The 19,206-nt window shown below is 29.5% G+C and overlaps 2 protein-coding genes across 6 annotated transcripts in view; both read left to right on the top strand.

The window, feature by feature from the left end:
• Positions 1-19,206, top strand: part of LOC140666333 (low-density lipoprotein receptor) — a 29,317-nt gene that overhangs the window by 6,472 nt on the left and 3,639 nt on the right. The window contains exons 3-13 of one of the 5 annotated variants that reach the window (XM_072893405.1): positions 7,688-7,810; positions 9,985-10,104; positions 11,099-11,221; positions 13,886-14,121; positions 14,275-14,476; positions 14,780-15,091; positions 15,239-15,539; positions 15,644-15,935; positions 16,316-16,796; positions 17,628-17,711; positions 18,824-19,092. In XM_072893405.1, the coding sequence (XP_072749506.1) occupies positions 7,688-7,810; positions 9,985-10,104; positions 11,099-11,221; positions 13,886-14,121; positions 14,275-14,476; positions 14,780-15,091; positions 15,239-15,539; positions 15,644-15,935; positions 16,316-16,796; positions 17,628-17,711; positions 18,824-19,092 (2,543 nt within the window). The remainder of the gene's footprint in view (positions 1-7,687; positions 7,811-9,984; positions 10,105-11,098; positions 11,222-13,885; positions 14,122-14,274; positions 14,477-14,779; positions 15,092-15,238; positions 15,540-15,643; positions 15,936-16,315; positions 16,797-17,627; positions 17,712-18,823; positions 19,093-19,206) is intronic. The other 4 variants (XM_072893399.1, XM_072893400.1, XM_072893404.1 and 1 more) reach the window with 4 other exon arrangements.
• LOC140666334 (piwi-like protein Siwi) overlaps positions 11,806-19,206 on the top strand; it is a 29,756-nt gene continuing 22,355 nt past the window's right edge. The window contains exon 1 of the mRNA XM_072893407.1: positions 11,806-11,810. The gene's annotated coding sequence lies outside the window, so the exon portion shown is untranslated. The remainder of the gene's footprint in view (positions 11,811-19,206) is intronic.

The following is a 19,206-nucleotide window of genomic DNA, read 5'->3' as shown; positions in this document are numbered from 1 at the left end:
ATATTTATTATCGACTCGTACTTATAACCAGTATTTAATGTAAAAAAATTGACATTTTATCGCGTCATTTATATAATTTCTTCTTTCCTTTATGATTATATTTCGAAATTAATCTCATTATACATAGTTGATTATATATTGATATTCTCCGTAATGGACTTTTGTAAAGACTTCTTTATTTTTTCTGTAGATTTCCTACATTTATATAAATTGATTACATGAACTACAAGAGCGCAAATAAACAAGCAGCTAAATAAGCAACTAAATAGACAAACTGCGGCAGGATAGTGCAACGACGTGAAATAATAAAATAGAGAAAAGGCAAAGGAAAAGGAAGATCGCGAGAAAAAGAGTGCTGTCTAACGAGCGAAAAGGAGCAATAAGAACCAACGAGACTGCCAAACGAACCGAACCGACTTTGCCCTTTGTCGTTTCTCGGAATATTCGCAGGGTTTGCATCTTGCGATCACGCAGATTCCACCAATTTACGTCAACTCCTTGTCTTTTCTTTTCAGTCGGTTTCTCGCGTGTCATCTGCTATTTCCGCCCGAGATCTCGAATTCCACTTATGATTAAGTCAATTTTCCCTCACTTGTCTAAATGTTTCTACTATCGATTTTAACTTTTTTTTTTTTCAATGAAAATCAGTTTAATAATACTTTAACGTGCTATTTCCTACGATTAAATTTTATCATATAATTCGAAACGCGAACGATTTATAATGAATTTATGAATTTTAAATGAGAATTAAAACTTTTAATTAGCCAATAGAAAATTTGATGTATGTAAATATCTGAGCTGATAAAAGCATCAAATCGATCAATTAAAAAAATGAATAATTTTGAGAATTCTTCATTTAATTAATGTTTTTCGTTAAACAATATCCATTAGTGATCAGATAAATATAAAACTGACGATCTAAAAAAATCATAATATCGAAATATAGGTGTATTAAGCGAGATGAATTACAAGTCCATTATTAATGGCATTGATCTCGGTCGCCTTGACCTAAGGCAGGGTGCAATGCCATCATCACGCTAAACTCAGGCGATGTTGCATCAGCCCTTGAATTTATTTCCTTTTTCTTCGTTCTGTGTTGTTTTTATAATGGACTCGTTCGTCGCGGTTCTTCCTGCATCGGCACGCATCCGTTCGTTTAGGGTCGCTATATTTTGTAATGCAAGGCCCGCATCGGTTGCATCAGTCGACAAGGAGAGCCGATTCGGTTGCGCGGCGACTACCGACTAACGCACCATATAATTATGGTGAAAGCCAGTCACGACATGGTGTGTATAGGATCGCATGATTTGCTCTCGAATGTCAGTTCGCGTCGACCGCGTCGAGCCGGGATTTTGCGATAACGCACAAATGAACTGGATATCTTATTAATCTATCAATAATAGATATAACAGATAAAGAATTAGTCATTCTTCCAATACATTGCAATGCAGTTGTATATTCGCGAAGCATATACAGCTTATAGTTTCAAAAAATTAATAAAAAAAGTTATCTGAAATTGAAAAAAATAGATCTGTAATATTTACGTATCGTGGGAATCTTTGAACTTTATCTTATGTCTTCGTATTTAGATACCAATTGGTGCTAATAATTTCTAACTCAATTGAAATCAATCGACTGATCTGCGTCACTGAAAAAGTGCCAGCAAAATCTCGTGATAATCATTGGTCAGTGTTATTCCAAGTAAATCCATTTTTATTACATACCATTAACAAATATATTTTGTAATTAGATATTATAGAATTGAAGTTAGAAACTGTATTATGAATAAATTTTTTAATACGCGATACTAGCTCTTTCGAAATCACGAAAAAGTAAATTAAAATATATTCAAATGGATGATATATCGCATACAATAAATTATCTATATTAATTAGCATATATTATAAATAATGGTGAAGAGTTTTAATCAATTGTTTGTTGCAAAGTTTCCACTTTTAGCTGGATGTTACATATTAACGTTACGTATATTCACGGAAGTTACAGAGAGAAACTTGAGAAATACAGATAAATAATAGAACATTATGTTCGTCCAATTTGAAGAGAATAATTTGCTAAAAACTATTCTTAGTAAATCTTAACTTAAATAATTATTAATTATAAGTTTGTAAATGTTGGAATTGAAAAGATTATGACAGGTATATATGATCTCAACATTTTTCAAAAGAAAAAGTTGATTTTAAATTTCATAAGGGATAACACTATATACTTTTCCATTAATTCTGGAAAATATTATATCTAATTATCTTTTGTTTCCAAATTGTATAAAACGTCAAAGAGATAACATGGAGATACATGGGATTTATATTTTTGGTATGTAACATTAATTGAATTGATCTTAATTAAAATGGACCTAAAGGGCAAATAAAGAATAAATAAAATGTGAACTCGATATATAATCGTAATAATGCTTGTGATAGTAAATATTGATTCACATGTGACGACACGTTATGTGTGAAAAGCGATATTTACAGGAAGTATAGCGCATTTCGCGATAAATGCATAATACATCGTGCAATCGTGCAGTGATATTGCCGAGCGTATTATTGCATAGTCTATTTCAATCTTTCAGACCATTGAACGACGGACATATGACGTTTTTCTCTCCTTCACTTTTGGTATTTCGTATAAAATGACGCTTGCAAGATACTGTATACATATACATATACATATAGCATTTTAATCAGATTTAAATGTTTTACTATGGAAAACAAAACCTTGTAAAAAAATGTTTTATTCTGTTTTTTTATGTATTTTTGTAGAATGTAAAATTATTTTCTTGATTGTATTACAGTTATACGGAACGTTCTACATATGCGTTGTGTACGTATGTGCATATGCAAATATATTAAATCTGTTATAAATCAATATCTGCAAAAGTATCAAAAATTTTGGAAAAAGATACTTTAATAAATTGCAAGATTTTGAGGTATGCAGATATTCATTTTGAATATAATATAATACTTTTATTGTAAATGGTATCATTTTTTAGAATTGATAATATGTCAGTTATTATTACTTTTTTTTTATATAAAACTTGATTTGTTTGCCTATGAAAGCCCACCCAAGATTTCCAAGATATATTGACTTGTGATAATGTTAATGATGCAAATATTGCATAAAACTCATGTTGAGAGAAAAGCAGCGAATTTATCTTTTGGAATTTCAATATTTGATCAATTGTGCTTTTAGCTGAGAGGGCAAACGTTATATATTTAGGATTTCTTTGAAGTTTTATACGACTCTCTCTACTCGATGCATATTTTTTTATTAGAATTAGATATATATATATATATATATATATATGATAAAAGAGTAACAGAAAATTTTTATTTATGAGAAATGAACAGAATTTTTGATAATATTTTTAATAAAAGATATTAGAATGCAAATATGCGCGCGCATCACATACACACAGAGAGGAGAATAATAAATATCCTCGTATCTCCCGTTAATATCTAATATTACCAGCTCGGAAATGCATGGATTATTATGTGACAACAACTCGCGGCATAATAACCACCGCGTAATTTGATACAATAATTACATGACGTTCATTAATTAATCATTCGCGCGTTTAACTCTTGTGAAGCCATCCGTGAAATTCTTTTTGTTCTCAATAGATGTAATGCATTTTGAATACAAATGATTGGTTATGATGAGAATGAAATCAATAAATGTGATATTATCTTTTTATATTGTGCGATTTTTAATTTTGTATTTAGGTTGAAATTACTGTTTTGAACTTATTATATATCAAGCGTTCAACTTTTTTTACAAAGTTTAAAAAATTAAACGATCTTTCATCGATCAATCATAGTCGTAAGTCAAGAAGATATTCGTTCTGTGTATATGTATGTCAAATTTCTCTGCCACTATTATATTTGAATACTGTGCTGCAACCTGAGAACTAACGAATTAGTTAGCATGAATATAATAGATAGTTTTGCGTTACATACTTTCAGTTATAATTTCTTTGTAGCTTTTCGCCAGCAGATATACATATGATGTTCCTTAACTGTTAATACAAACGAGAAAATTTAGAATAAAATTTTTCATGTGAGATTTTGTTTCTGAGAAATTTGAAAGACGTTGGAAAATCAATAATATCTTTTCTTCTTAAACTTTAATTTACTTGAAATCTGAATCGATCTTTTACGGGTCATTAAACTAATTTTGTCTGTCAATATATATAAATAAAATTGTCAGATATTTTAATACAGCAATATATCGTGATTCTATAAAACGAGATAATCAATCCGCACGATAATATCTTGTTCGCACGCGAAAACGAGTAATTGTTGATAAACCATTTTTGTGGGATCTAAGCCTTGGTATAGAAAGTCAAATGCGTGAAAAGGGAATAACGAGATAGCTGTTCTTAATCAGAAACAAGATTACAACCAGAAACTGGCCGCATTCCTGTCTCGAACATGTTTCACCTTTTAACGATCCAACGTGTATACTTTATGCATATGGTTCGATTTTTTGCATGCTATATACACACGTGCAATATCTAATCTAAAGCAATCATAAAAATGATTCCTCAATTGTTGACTTTAAATAATATCTTTTCAAAAGAAATGTTTTAGAATTCTGATAAAAATATATATATTCATATTTATGATTTTTTGAAAGAGTAGTTGATGCGTATTATCAAAGAATTAATATCCGGATATTTAAATGATAAGATAGTCAATGATACTGTAAATATTTTTATACATTATTTAAGGAAAATTATGTGTCATAAGATCTATATATAATTAACGTGTTCTTAAATAGATAAAAATAAACGAGAGGACAGAATGGAGTCAAACAAATCGATCCTATGCCATGTATATACATGAATTGCATATTTTATAAATCTATATTGAATATTTTGTATTCCATTTTATAGTGCATATTGATTATTTAAAATGATGGCATTCATTCATTCACATTCGGCGTGCCAAAAGCTTTAGATGCAAATATCTCAGAATCACGTTTCTGCAAACGATGCGTTACTCAGGTCTTCGATCGTCTTTAGATGTTCGACCAAAACTACAGTATTACCATTTTTGATTGAAGCATGTACGATTTAAAGTTAAGCTTATTTTATATAACAGAAATATTCAAAAGAGATTTTTTAAAAATAATTTTGTTTGACCTATCTTTATTTAAAAAATATGATAATTTTATATTATGTATATTAAATTTTATGTATTTTTATATCTTGTCGTGCCACAATTTTCCATCTTTAAAAATATTTTTGTAAAGAAAATAATGCTTAGCTATAATCCTTTGAAGCTTGAGATTTATAAAAAGCTTGTTGTCAATAGTTAAGATCTATAAAAAAGACAACCATTTTATAATATTAACATTAAAACATCATAATGAAATCTATTAATAAATATTCATTAATAAATTAATAATATTTTTTGTTGCTGTAAAAAAAAAAGATTAGTCTCATTGTCAGATTGTTACTAGAGAATAAATTATTTTCAAAGAATCTTTTCAAATGAATTTATTACTTATAGAATATTCTGTATAATTTCTCTTTCTCTGTGTTTGTGTTTAACATCTTTACAACAAAATATTCAAAACATAAAAAAGGCAAATGTAATCGTTACAACGATTTATTAGCTTCGAATAGAGAAATATGTGATGCTAAGTAAATGTTATCCTTAATTAATCAATTAAAATGCTTTCGTCTACGTGCTGTTATCTTTCTAGAGTTCGATGCTATCTTCCGTTATGCTACTTCTCATATTTTTATATTAATGTATGACCGCGCGCGTTATCGATGCCACTCTCGTGTTATCATTATGCACAGTTCACGTTATGTCGTATGTGCGTTTCAAGAGAACACTTGATAAGTGACTACTGATACTGTTATTTTATAAATTCACGCATGGCGATTTTTTCGACTAGATTTCGTTGGTATATTTACACGCAAAATATCCGGATTTTAATTCTTTGATAATACGCATCGTAATACGTCGTACAAGTTGTGGTGAAATAGATGTAACCATTGAAATGTCATGGTAGTTTTTACACAAATACGTAGCCATATAAATTTGCAATTTGCAATAATTCGCAAAATTGTTTGAAACAAGATAGTTGTTACTCAGTAACTTTTAAGTGGCTTCTATGTAACGTATAATGTTTCGAGCATTTGCGTAAATACATATAATAATGGGTCTATATATTGCTCGATATTTTTCGTTATTATCTTTAAAATAGAGAAGTAATACTACTCTTACAAAATAATATTACAAAATATGGAAAAATATTACATGCGAAAAAGTATTATGAGGGCAGAGTGGTAAATTAACACAAATATATATATATTTAATAATTTCGGAAAGTTTGTCAACAAAGATTGATAAATGAGCACTATTTTTAAAGTGCTAACAAATTAAAACAGAATTAACCAAGGACGCGTTACAATTTTTTCCACTTCAAAGGCAATTTAGGTCTTATTCTCTGTAAAATGAGAAACGGCCAAGGTTATCGTGTTTTTGCATCTGTACGTACTGAGCCGAATATATTAAATTAACTTGAATGTTGGTGCTGTACATTTCGATTCATTTCGAACATGTAGGTAATTTAATTCTTCTATTTGCATCACGTATCGCTCCGTTTAAACTTTATCATTATGTTTTCATATTTTATTTTAAATGAAAATTCTTTTTTACACTACCCGTGCTTTATTAATTACCTAATTTGACATCTTGGCATCTGAAATAGACAACTGATATACAATTGATAGCTGTAATAGAATAAGAGCTTGATAAAATAGATCATCGTGATAGCTAAAAGTTTTGTTTAATTAATAAATTATAATTATTTAAAAATAGTTTCATTTTACATTTTACGTATGTCTCTGCTCGAGATAGTCTGAACCGATCAACGAACTCGCAAATATATCTCGCACATGTGTACATGATCTTACGCAAATCAGGAAAACGTAAGAAACATGTTACACACGCAATAAGAATCAACAATCACGGCTTTCATTCGTGTTTGTATCTCCTTCTTCTTCTTCTTCTTCTTCTGCCTCCGCCACCGCCACATGTGTGCCAAGCCCCTTATATAGAGGCCCCTTTGCCAAGCTGCAGTCTTACAGAATCCGTGGCCACTCTCGCGAGTGTATCGTCCCGTTGCTGATCTGTAATCTTACATCGTTCGCGTTCGCGTATACTTGCTGAAGTCTCGAAACTCCGATGAAGTAATTGCGCCGATCGACGAGTTCTTCTTTGCAAGTGCACCGATAATTCAAAGTAATCAAAAGTATCGAAAATCATTTAAATAACAAATATTTTTTTTACATTAAGAGTGAGACTTTGTCAATTATACCAGTGATAATCTTACAGACTCGTGCGGAAATTATCATTGCAAAGGAGTCTCGTTCAAAGGTCTCTTTGAAACATTGAAATGACGTCTGAAGATTAATTTCTAATTAAAATTAAAAGGTTTTTTTCGAGTGTATTATAGCGCGATTTTAAATAATCTGCACGTAGCAGACGATATAAATAAGACGCGATCTCTCTCGCGATCATGCAAGTCCGCGGCAGAAGTTCAACGCGCCTCTTGGACGCATCTCGCCGCACGTGCATCCTGTTGCAGCTCGCGTGCGCGACTATCATCCCGATCGGCGCCGTCGCTCATTCCCATATGAACATTTCAGTTGCACAGGAATGCAAGGACTCGGACTTCAAGTGCACCAATGGCAGATGCATACCGAATATATGGCATTGCGATGGTGACCGAGATTGCCCGGATGGCGCCGACGAGGATCCTGCTGTCTGTAGTAAGTTGCATTTTTTTTAATTGCATTACACTACGTGTAAATATATTTTGATTTAATGCTTGGTTCTTAACTTATAATGTTCATTAAGAGAGAGCAAGGAACTAAGAAATATATGTATATATAGTTACCAAAAAATATATATATGTAGTTGGTTTTCTAAAGGATTTAATTTTAAAATAAGATATTAGTAATAATTTCTCGAATCTATCAGTGTATGTATTTTGTTCCTTGTTTATCTTTTTAAATCTCAACCAGAGATTTTCAGAAAAGTTTTAATTAGTTTTATAATGCATCAAAAGAAATAATCTTGGCAAAAATTCAATTTGATTTTAATTAAATTACCGGTTTATAGTTAAGCTAATATATTCAAGTTGACTCTACGTCGCAGATTAAATATTTATTAAAGTAAGGTAGACGAAATTAATATCTTTCCATTCCTATGTCAATAAAATATACACGGTACTTACTCCTTTGAGAAATGCTTTGTATACATCTATGTGCAAAAACATGAAATTTTGTAATTTACGCGTTTTTATGAAAACATTAATTACGTTTTATAAAAGCAAGGTGAAATGACAACACTTTTGAATATTTTATAATATTTTATGAGAAAAATTTTATGTACTTTATTCGTATAATAGTTTTTAATTTTTTATTTTATTTTTTATTTTATTTTACTGTATGAATTATAACTATTTGAAAATGCCGAGAGACTTGAAAGTTTACTATAAAAAATTTTTTATAAATGATATGATCAATATAATATACATTGTTATATTATCTGACACAGAATAAATATTTAGCCAAATATAGTGCATCCCGTTTGTAAAAGGTTTTGGTATGTGAAAGTGCTACTTTAAAGACCGGTTTTTCGCAGGTGAAGTGTACTGACATATACAGTATATTCCTCAGTAATAAGGGCACTTCCTATTTTTCGTAGAGTCAGAATTTTAATATTATTAATCGATTATCTGATGAAATCCTTTGAGGATATTGAAACACTTCTGGGTTTTTTAATTAGAATTGTAAATCGCTTTCTATTTTAAACGATTATTGTATATATTTGCATATTTCTCTGTCAGCTATATCATGAAGCACATGAAAGTAGTATTGATGATAATCGATTAGTTTAATTGTATCCTATTCGATCCTTGAAGATTGAAGGCGATCATAATTACATAGTGGAATGTGCGTTTAATATTAATTAGCGCATGTGCTGATGCAAAGCTCTTTTGACCGATATAATTATGTGTGCATTTAATCATTTCAATTATGATGTAAATTACGTTGTAGATCATTAAAAATCCTCTCACATTATAAGAGAGATGCAATCGAGTTTCAGTATTATGACGTATATTATAATTTTAATAGAAAAAACGATAAAGCCTTTCGAAAGAACTGTAATTATTTTTTTTTTTAGTTGTACTTGTACATATATGTTTAATATCTATTTGTTTTTTATATTTTCTATTCGTCTAATAAACGGTGATGTAATTAATTATTTTACTTCTAATGGGTATTTTCAATGGATAATTAAATTATAATATATTTTTCACTGAATTTTAGATTAAATTGTCGATAAAATTTTTATTTGAGGATTAGTTGCAAAGATAAATGATGTATATAAAATTTTTTAGGATAAATGACAAATTCTTTCGATATTTTCATAAAGAAAAATTAATTTAAAATTATACAAAATTATATAAAAAAGTTTACAAGTTTTTACAGTATTATTTTATAAAATTAGGAATTACCTCAACGTCATTGTTCTGTTATATGTGAAATATGATCGCAAGTATGTGTAACTCTTTTATTCCAATCTGAATCGGAAAACAGTAGCATGCTAATGCATCAAGTGTCAAAGAGCGGACTGTTTTGTTACCAGGCGTCATCGATAGTGTATAAATTATAAATACTGATATCAAAACATTGACGCTTTGCTTCTGATGTTTGATATTTCTGATATTAATATTTTAACAAAATATCAATATTCCAAGACAAATTAAAATATAAATTTACATAGTTTACTATATATCTTAATTTGTCTTTTCGCGTACGATATTTATTAGACATCTATAAAAAACGTGAAACTTAAATTTTTTAATATTATTTAATATTAAGTTGCATGCTTGTCATATGAAAAGTTAATCGATATAATATTGAATCGAAAAAAGGAGCGACACCGTGCAGTGAAACGGAGTTCCAATGCAGCCCGGGCGAGTGCATCCCGAAGACCTGGGTGTGCGATCATCAGATAGATTGCACCGACGGTTTGGACGAGAAGAATTGTCGCAGTAAGTCGCGCGGATAAGTATCTTAGCGTAGGTATTACCGGAAAGCAGCCAAGGAGGAGATCAGCCGGAAAGCTACGGAACAAACGACAAAGCGCAAATTGTTGAATCGAAGAATCGCAAATTGCATCCTTGTATTCGACATTTTCTATCGCTTGTGACATATGACAAAAATTCTAGAAGGTTTTGGAAGATTTTTATTGCATGCGTAAATGTATTAATCGGTGGAATTGGTGGCTCAATAAAGTGTAATGTAGAAAAAATTAATATTGTGAAACGTAATAATTTAAATATATTTGAAAAACTAATTGGTAAAATTTGGGCGTACGGTGCTTTTATACGGTATTGTTTTGCTATTTAATTAAACTTTCATAAAAAATTTGAACAAAAAAAAAATAAACACGTGAATTCACTATAGACTCGTATATATGTATATATTATATGTATAACAAATTAAACACATAAATTTCAAACTATATTAATTCCAAGAAAATCAAAATTGGATTAATTACATTTTTATTTAAAAAATGTGAAGGTAGAAATATGATTTATATAAAATTAATTTTGTTATATATATATATATATATATATATATATATAATAATATATAAATTTTATATAAATCGATAGAATGAAAGATATATTCTTGCAGTAATATACATGGGATATAATTTCATAATTCTATCATATTTCTATCTACACGTTATTATGAAGTGATTCATTAATATTGATTTTCTTGGAATTAGGTAATTAATTTGAAATTTAGACCTTCAATTTACTTTTACAATTGAAATGTTATATTTTCACATATTTTACATATAAATATTTTAAGTTTATCTGTGCACTCGATGCAAGGATGCAAATTAAATCTTCGATGTCTATCACGATAGTGATTGATGACTAATCGCAATGTTCATCTCACGGAGCTTGTACTCGAACGAGTGCGCCGTACTTTCGCGTTCAAAAGTGGTCCAATGCAATTGTCATCTTGTCTCAGGATCCAAGAGCTGTACGCCGGAACAATTCACATGCCATTCGGGAAATGGCGAGTGTGTGGCATTAACATGGATGTGCGACGACAACCCAGACTGTTCGGACGGTTCAGACGAGGCTGAGTGCAGTAAGCTTCTGCACGTGGGCTACCTTTTCCATACGCTTGCATTTTGTTATCTCTCTTTTCGAGATCTATATGTTTTACATTTTGTATATCTTGCACGCTACATGAGAGACGAATAGTCAAAATTTTTTGATTTTATATGTATGGATTATTAGTTGCTATACTCACGCATGCAATTCTATAAAAAATATTGTATGTACATGTATTTCGAAAACTTTAAGCAATATATAAGTCGCTACTTTTTTTAATAATCAAAAAAAAAGGATATCTCAAGTTATTTTTTGTCAAAATTTTCAATTAAAGATTCACTTAAATTTCAAAAAAAGAGCAAGCAAATCTAATTATAAATTATTGTGAAAACTATAACAATTATATATTAAAGTTGTGAAACTGTAGCAACTACAAAATCTTAAATATCAGATGGAGGGGACATTATCGAGCACAAACATTATAAATTTAGCGACAACTTTAATTGAAAACAATTATTATAGATAATTAAATTGATGATCGAGTAATATTTTTTCGAAGCAAATAAAATCGCTCTTTATTAGTTGGTGAAGGTGTTTAAGTAAAGGAACTTATAAAATACCAATAGAGCGAAAAAAATTTCAATATGATAATAAAACAATTGTAGTCATACTTTAAGCTGCGCTGCAAAACTGCACACTTTTCAAATGAATTGCATATTACGTCGCATTCCTAAGCCTTATCTTATCCTAAAATGGATTGCACAAGTTACGTTACTTATATTTTTTACGATGACAATTATTACATTCATTCGTCGTTGCTATTTCCGCGTTGATTTTCTTTCCTTGCTACTTTGCCGGCCAATAATATTAAGATTTATAATAATGGATAGTGGATGGAAATATTAAGTCATGGAAAATTTAAATATAAGAAATTTCATACAATCAAGAAAGTCAAGAAACTATTTATAATATTCTTATAACTTAAATATTTTTATCCAATTTGTACATTTTTTATTTGATCATAATTATTGAACTGACACAAAAAAAAAGTTTAAAACAAAAAGAAATTATTGAGTCGGAAGCAGATATTATCCACAATCCAATTGTATTCTGTAATTCTATTTTTTATTTTTTTCATATACCTTTGATGATAACTGTAAGTATCTTACTGCATTTATTATCTTGTTTCTCTTTTAATTATAAACTTTCTGTTTGGAAGACTTGAGAGTACAATTTAATAGGTAGATTTTTTCATTAGATGTTGAATCGTGTCGCATATCGAGGAGAAGATAATTATTCCATTCAAAAATACAAGTAGCTATCTATTCAAACTTTTAATTCCTTGCAGAAATTAATAAGATTATGTAACACAGCACAATAAAAAAAAGTTTTTATTCTTACACAAATCCAATTCATTTAAGTAATCTATTTATGCACAAGTTGTTACGTTAAAGCTGCACGTCTTTGTCGTTTTTTCCTGACATAAATCTTTACATTATAACTAAATTATATGTTGATATGTGAAAGCTGTGATGTTATATAGATATAATTTATTTTTCAGTCAATGATCTATTTTTTCTGCACTGAGAAAAAAATCGTTAATTTAACTAAATGTATTTGACAATAAAATTAAATAAAAAAATAAATGTATGTATTTAATTGGTTATTATTTCTTTGAAATATTTAAGTATTTAAATCACACAAATACGTCGTATTTATATATAAGTCAAATACTTAAATGTTTTTAAAATGTAACTAAAAAAATGATAACCAACTAAACGCATTTAATCAAGTTAACAATTTTTTTCTCAATGTGTGTTAAGATAGATAATTAATAGTAAAATATTTATACCCAATATGATTTACTTAAAGAAATACATATTGTTTTAAAAATAATGTTTGTATATTTCACAATAAGTTAAACTTCTTTGAATGAAATTTTGTTTCAGAAGAATTACATAGAAATTATTAAAATATATAGTATATATATATATATATATATATATATATATATATGTGTATATACATAATTTAAAAATAATTTGAAAGACTAAATATATCTGATACATTGTCAAATTTAAAATTTTTACTAGTTATAAATGGAAACTTTTTTTTATTATTAGACAAATAATTAGTTAAATTAAAATAATATTATGAACATATTTTTTTAAAAAAGTTTAAAGTTACTGCGGAATAAATAAAGACGCATATTAACACAAAAGGTTATCGGATTAACTGATATTATTAAGTTTTGAATTCATAGTGTAAGTACTGAAGAGATAAAGAAAAAGAACGTTATTAAGACATTATCAAGTTTTAGATTATATTGGGTTGTTAAGTTATAATGCAATGTTACGTATTTTATAATTATACAATCTTTTTTTTAATTGCTACCAACATTATATATTTACTAGATTTGAAAAAAAAAGTTAAAAAATTTCACTTTTTTATTAATTTTAACAAGTTTTCCATCTCTAAATTATGTGTGATATGCGCATTAAGAAAAGTCTGATTATAAATCCGCAATTTTTATCTCACTCATTGATTGAAAAGCAGAAAATTATTTCAATTCGTATTGATCAAATGTCTATTTATATGTGAATATTAATGTTTCGTTCGACAAAAGAGAATTTTTGTTGCAAATAATTTATGTCGTTGCATTTTTTTCTTATATAAAAAAATTTTTTTTTGCTCCCAGACGACACTTGCCGGTCTGACGAGTTTACCTGTGCGAACAAGCACTGTATCCAGCAGCTCTGGGTATGCGATAACGATAACGATTGTGGGGATAACAGTGACGAGAAAGCTTGTGGGCCGACAACTTGTAATCCTGGCACTGATTTCTCATGTTCTGAAAATTATTGCATAACATCACGATGGAGATGTGATGGCGATTATGATTGTCCCGATCGATCCGACGAAATAGGATGCAAGGTATTTCGTTCTTGTTATTAATCTCACAAAGTATGAAGTTTTATTGCAGTTGTTTAAAAAAAAATTACAAATAAAGGGAGAAAGAAAAATATTAGCGATATAAGTCATGTGATACACAGATTTTACATTTCTCTTTGAAATTCATCTTTTTAGGAATCTGTGAGCAAAGAGAGAATTAGTCATTGCGACAAGGAATTTGATTGCGACGATGGCGTTACTTGCATCCACCAGACATGGGTGTGTGATGGTGAGAAGGATTGCCCGAATGGTGCGGACGAATCTCCGCAGAGATGTCACAATGTTACCTGCAGGCCCGATCAATTTCAGTGCGAAGATCGCCGTTCTTGCATCTCGGGTATTTATATTTGTTATTTAATTAAAATTAATAATAATAATAATAAAATAATAATCAACGAAATATATTATTAATCCGCATTAATCGATAATGGCGTATCCCATATATGAATAAAATAATTACAAATTAAATTGGATACACTATGGTATCTTATCAAGACATCGAGTTCTGAAAATTAATAAATTACTATAAGGAATAACTTTTTTATCATCTCAGATTTCAATAAAAAAATTTTGTTTTATATTATAATCGCTCGACCTGCTGTATATATTTCAACAATTTTCAACGATTTATATATTTTAGGACATCTATATTGCAACGGTAAAGCAGAATGTGCCGACGAAAGTGACGAGAAGAATTGCACAAGCAAAATCGAAATCTGTGATCGACGGATTCAGTTTGAATGTAGTGAGGGTTCGTGCATTCCTTTGGAGAAAGTTTGTAACAAAAATCCAGATTGCATCGGCTGGGAGGACGAAAGTACCGAGCTTTGCGGAGTGGATGAATGCGCGAAAAACAATGGCGGATGCTCGCAGATTTGTGTAGATTTGCCTATAGGTTACCGATGCGATTGTCACGCGGGTTATAGACTCATTGACAATCGTACATGCGATGGTAAGAAAGAAGTAATTACATTTTCAGATATTAATGTATTAAGATACTTTCTTAAAATTTTTCTCTGATACCTCTATTGCAGCCATATTGGATTAACTTTCAAATTGTGTTTGTATTATATAAAGAAAGATTATTTTATTCTTCCAGATATCGACGAATGTTTGGAACCCGGTAGCTGTTCTCAATTTTGCCAAAATGAAAAGGGCAGCTTCAAATGTAGTTGTGCTACTGGTTATCTTAAAGATCCGCGGAACTCGACACGTTGTAAAGCTGCAGAAGGTCATGCGAGTCTGTTGTTCGCCCGTCGACACGATATCCGAAAGGTAGCTCTGGATCGTCAAGAAATGACTGCTATCGTTAACAATACAAAAATGGCAACAGCTTTAGATTTTGTCTTCCGCACTGGGATGATCTTCTGGAGCGATATTAGCGAAAAGAAAATTTACAAGTATGTTGTAATTACAGCTAAAAGAAATCTTATTTTTTTAATCTTCTATTAATTCTTCTATTTTTAGTCATATAAGAAACGCAATAATTGAATGATATTTGTAGAGCTCCAATAGACGAAGGAAATGAGCGTACAGTCGTTATCGAGAACGATCTCACTACATCGGATGGATTGGCAGTTGATTGGATTTACAGTCATATTTATTGGACAGACTCTGGAAAAGATACCATTGAGTTGGCCAATTTTGAAGGAAACATGAGAAAGACTCTGATAAGAGATCGCATTCAGGAACCTAGAGCAATAGCTTTGAATCCTTTAGAAGGTTGGATGTTTTGGACAGACTGGAGTGACGAAGCTCGTATCGAACGAGCCGGCATGGACGGCACTCATCGATCGGTAAGAGAGATAGAAATTAATAATGTTGATTAAAAATATAAATAAATAATATAAAATATAAATGAATGGTATTACTGAAGATACGCGAATATATTATAAAATTTCTTGAGTAATGTGAGAACATTTTATGCGAATTAATTTAATTAAATTGAAGAGAAAATTAAATTTATTTTCTATCTAGCAATTGAATATGTGCGTATATATGCATGTGAGCACCTGCATTTACTTTGCATTCTTTCTTTACTTTTATTTTGAGTTCTCTAGATTTTTTTTTAAACAGAGAGTTTTTTTCGAATATAATTTAAAAAGGAATGAATTATTAATGAAATGTGTTGTTTTTCGAACGATTTGTTTCGATTTCTAATAAGCATCTATTGCAGGTGATTGTCGGCAATGATGTCAAATGGCCTAATGGCTTAACTCTAGACCTGATTGGTAAAAGAGTATATTGGGTAGATGCAAAGTTGAATATCATAGGTTCCTGCAATTATGATGGTACTGGTAGACGAACGGTTCTCTACTCTCCGAATAATCTCAGACATCCCTTCAGTATTACAACCTTCGAGGATTATGTATACTGGACCGATTGGGACAAGGAAACGATCTTTAAAGCAAATAAATTTACCGGAAAAGAAATGGAAGCCGTAACGTCGATCAGAACGCTTCAACATCCGATGGTAGTCCATGTATATCATCCTTATAGGCAGCCAGATGGAATGAATCAGTGTCAGGCTGTCAATGGGCATTGCAGCCATTTATGTTTACCGGCACCTAGAATTAACTCCAAATCGCCACTGTTGTCATGCGCCTGTCCTGACGGCTTACGACTATTGCTCGATGGATTGATGTGCGTGGAAAATGGTAAGTCAGTATAAGAAATATTACAATTGACGAATGACTTTCCAACACTGAATCATTGCTATTGTATAACTTTTAACTGCCTCATTATACAACCTCGTTATACGTTATACACAAGAAGCAAATAAATTAATGCGTTGACAATTGTACAACTAAACCAAATTTAACATAACGGCAAAAACTAATGAGGCATTTTTAAATGAGATTTTACAAGTATTTGGAATGGCAAGTTACGGATTACAAATTTTCTCTCTAGATGAGTAGATTATTATTTTAATTACTTCATGGGAAGCTGTTCGTCATTCTTTTATAGATCTTATGTTACGTAGGATATGATGGAAATGAAATATATATATATATTTTATATATATATATATATATATATATATATATATATATATATATATATATATATTCTCAGAGAGCGTTGCATGTTGTTGTTGGTGCATTTTTACTTCTGCTTATTATGCAAAACGATAAAAAAGCACAAAATATTGTTTTATTTAAATTTTTTGATTTTTTACATTCGAGAATCATTACATGCATATAACCATACAACCATTATCTCTCACTAAACTATTATATAAATCATCTCGCATGTGTAAAAATATATACATTTATGCGTAAAGTATTATAAAAATGTACAAATGCTTGGATGCGAAAAAAATTGTTATAAAGTGTATTCGAACTTCTAGTGTAATCGATTGTCCTCTAAGGATCTAGAAAGATTTAATTTTTATAAATGCTCGATAATTATTGGTAGGTGTTATGAGCTCATTATTTATGTCGTTTCATTTATTTGCATTCGTGTTGCATGAATTTGGGATATTCCAGTTACTACGACCGTAGCTCCGTCGACGCAAGCAGCAATGATGCCGTTCCAGAGGCTCGAGCCTCTGAATGTTACAACGACTCTCAGTAAGTTTGGTTGAATATTTTTTTTTAACGTATGCATGGCTTTTTTGGGGACATATTAAACATTTAATCACTTTTACTACTGTTTAGAGAATTATAATTAACCATTTTAGGTATGTTTATCTATAAATTATGGAGATTCATGGTGTTATTTTTTAATTGGATATATTTTATGGTTTCATAAAATCACTAATTAAGAATAATTAGTATAATTATCTTTTAACTAACAATAAGAGTGAAATATTTAATATACAAATAAAAAAAAGTTTTGTTTAAAACTAAATAAATTTTGTTGTAATAGAGATTTCAAAGTTATCTATTAAAATATATATAAGAAGATCTCTATAAGAAGATATTTTAAATTTATACCGAATCAACTTCGGACTACAATTTGGAATAAATTTTTCTATAAAAATATTAAGAAATGGATATTTTTTTAACTTGAAAAACTTTCTAAAAATTATATTTTAAAAATGCAGAGCCTAAAATCTTATTTGCTTCAATTTGAATAAGTATGATTTGAAAATAAGTTACGAGGATATTTAATGTAAAAAACAAAAAATTATTAATATTTTCCCGTTTATGTGAAAAAATTGTTTCCATTAATTAATGAATCCAGAAGAAAAATAACTCATTTTTGAGAAAAATAACATATTTGAAGCTATTTGTATATCCATTTAATTATTGTTATTTGTTCAACAGATTTTATCATTTATATACAATCAATAAGTTTGATTATTTATTTTAGAAATATACATTTTTTTATATAATACAAAATTGTAATATTACTAAACATACTTTTCTTGCATAATATGAGTATGTCATATATTGTGCATGTATCTTTTTCAAAGCATAGAAATAGAATAAGAATGTAATTTAATCGAATGCCCTTAGTCAACATCTTGTATATTTATATTTTTAGCATTATAATCACAAATATGAATTAATAGAGTTTTTGCTAATTAATTGTTTTAACTTGCTACAATAATGAATGTGCTGAAGCAGAGAAGAATTTGTAGAATTTCTTCACATTTGTCACATCATTACAACATTGTGATTTGTATTAGTCTCTATATATGATATTGATAATTTTATAATAAATATACTATTTTTAGATCCATTATCCGCAGCAGATGCAGATGGAAAGAGAAATTTAGCAACTGAATCAACAGATCCTGGCTTAGTCGCCGGCATTGTGATAGGCGTAGTGTCTTTAGGACTACTATTACTCGCACTTGTGGCAGTACTCTGCTACAGGCATTATCTTCATCGTAATGTCACTAGTATGAACTTTGATAATCCCGTCTATAGGAAGACTACAGAGGATCAGTTTAGTCTTGAAAAAAATAGATTTCCGCTTCCCGCAGCTACAGTTGGAGAGGAGGTAAAATTAATGCTTTCTCAAACATACTTATTTAAGAAATTTGTTTTTATTTGAAAAGTTTTTATAATTTTTATAGGATATATAAAAGCCATTAAATACTTGGACAGATGAAAT

Source organism: Anoplolepis gracilipes, chromosome 5 (genome assembly GCF_047496725.1).
Source record: "Anoplolepis gracilipes chromosome 5, ASM4749672v1, whole genome shotgun sequence".
NCBI classification, from domain to species: domain Eukaryota; kingdom Metazoa; phylum Arthropoda; class Insecta; order Hymenoptera; family Formicidae; genus Anoplolepis; species Anoplolepis gracilipes.
This window is presented reverse-complemented; position numbering and strand designations above follow the sequence as displayed.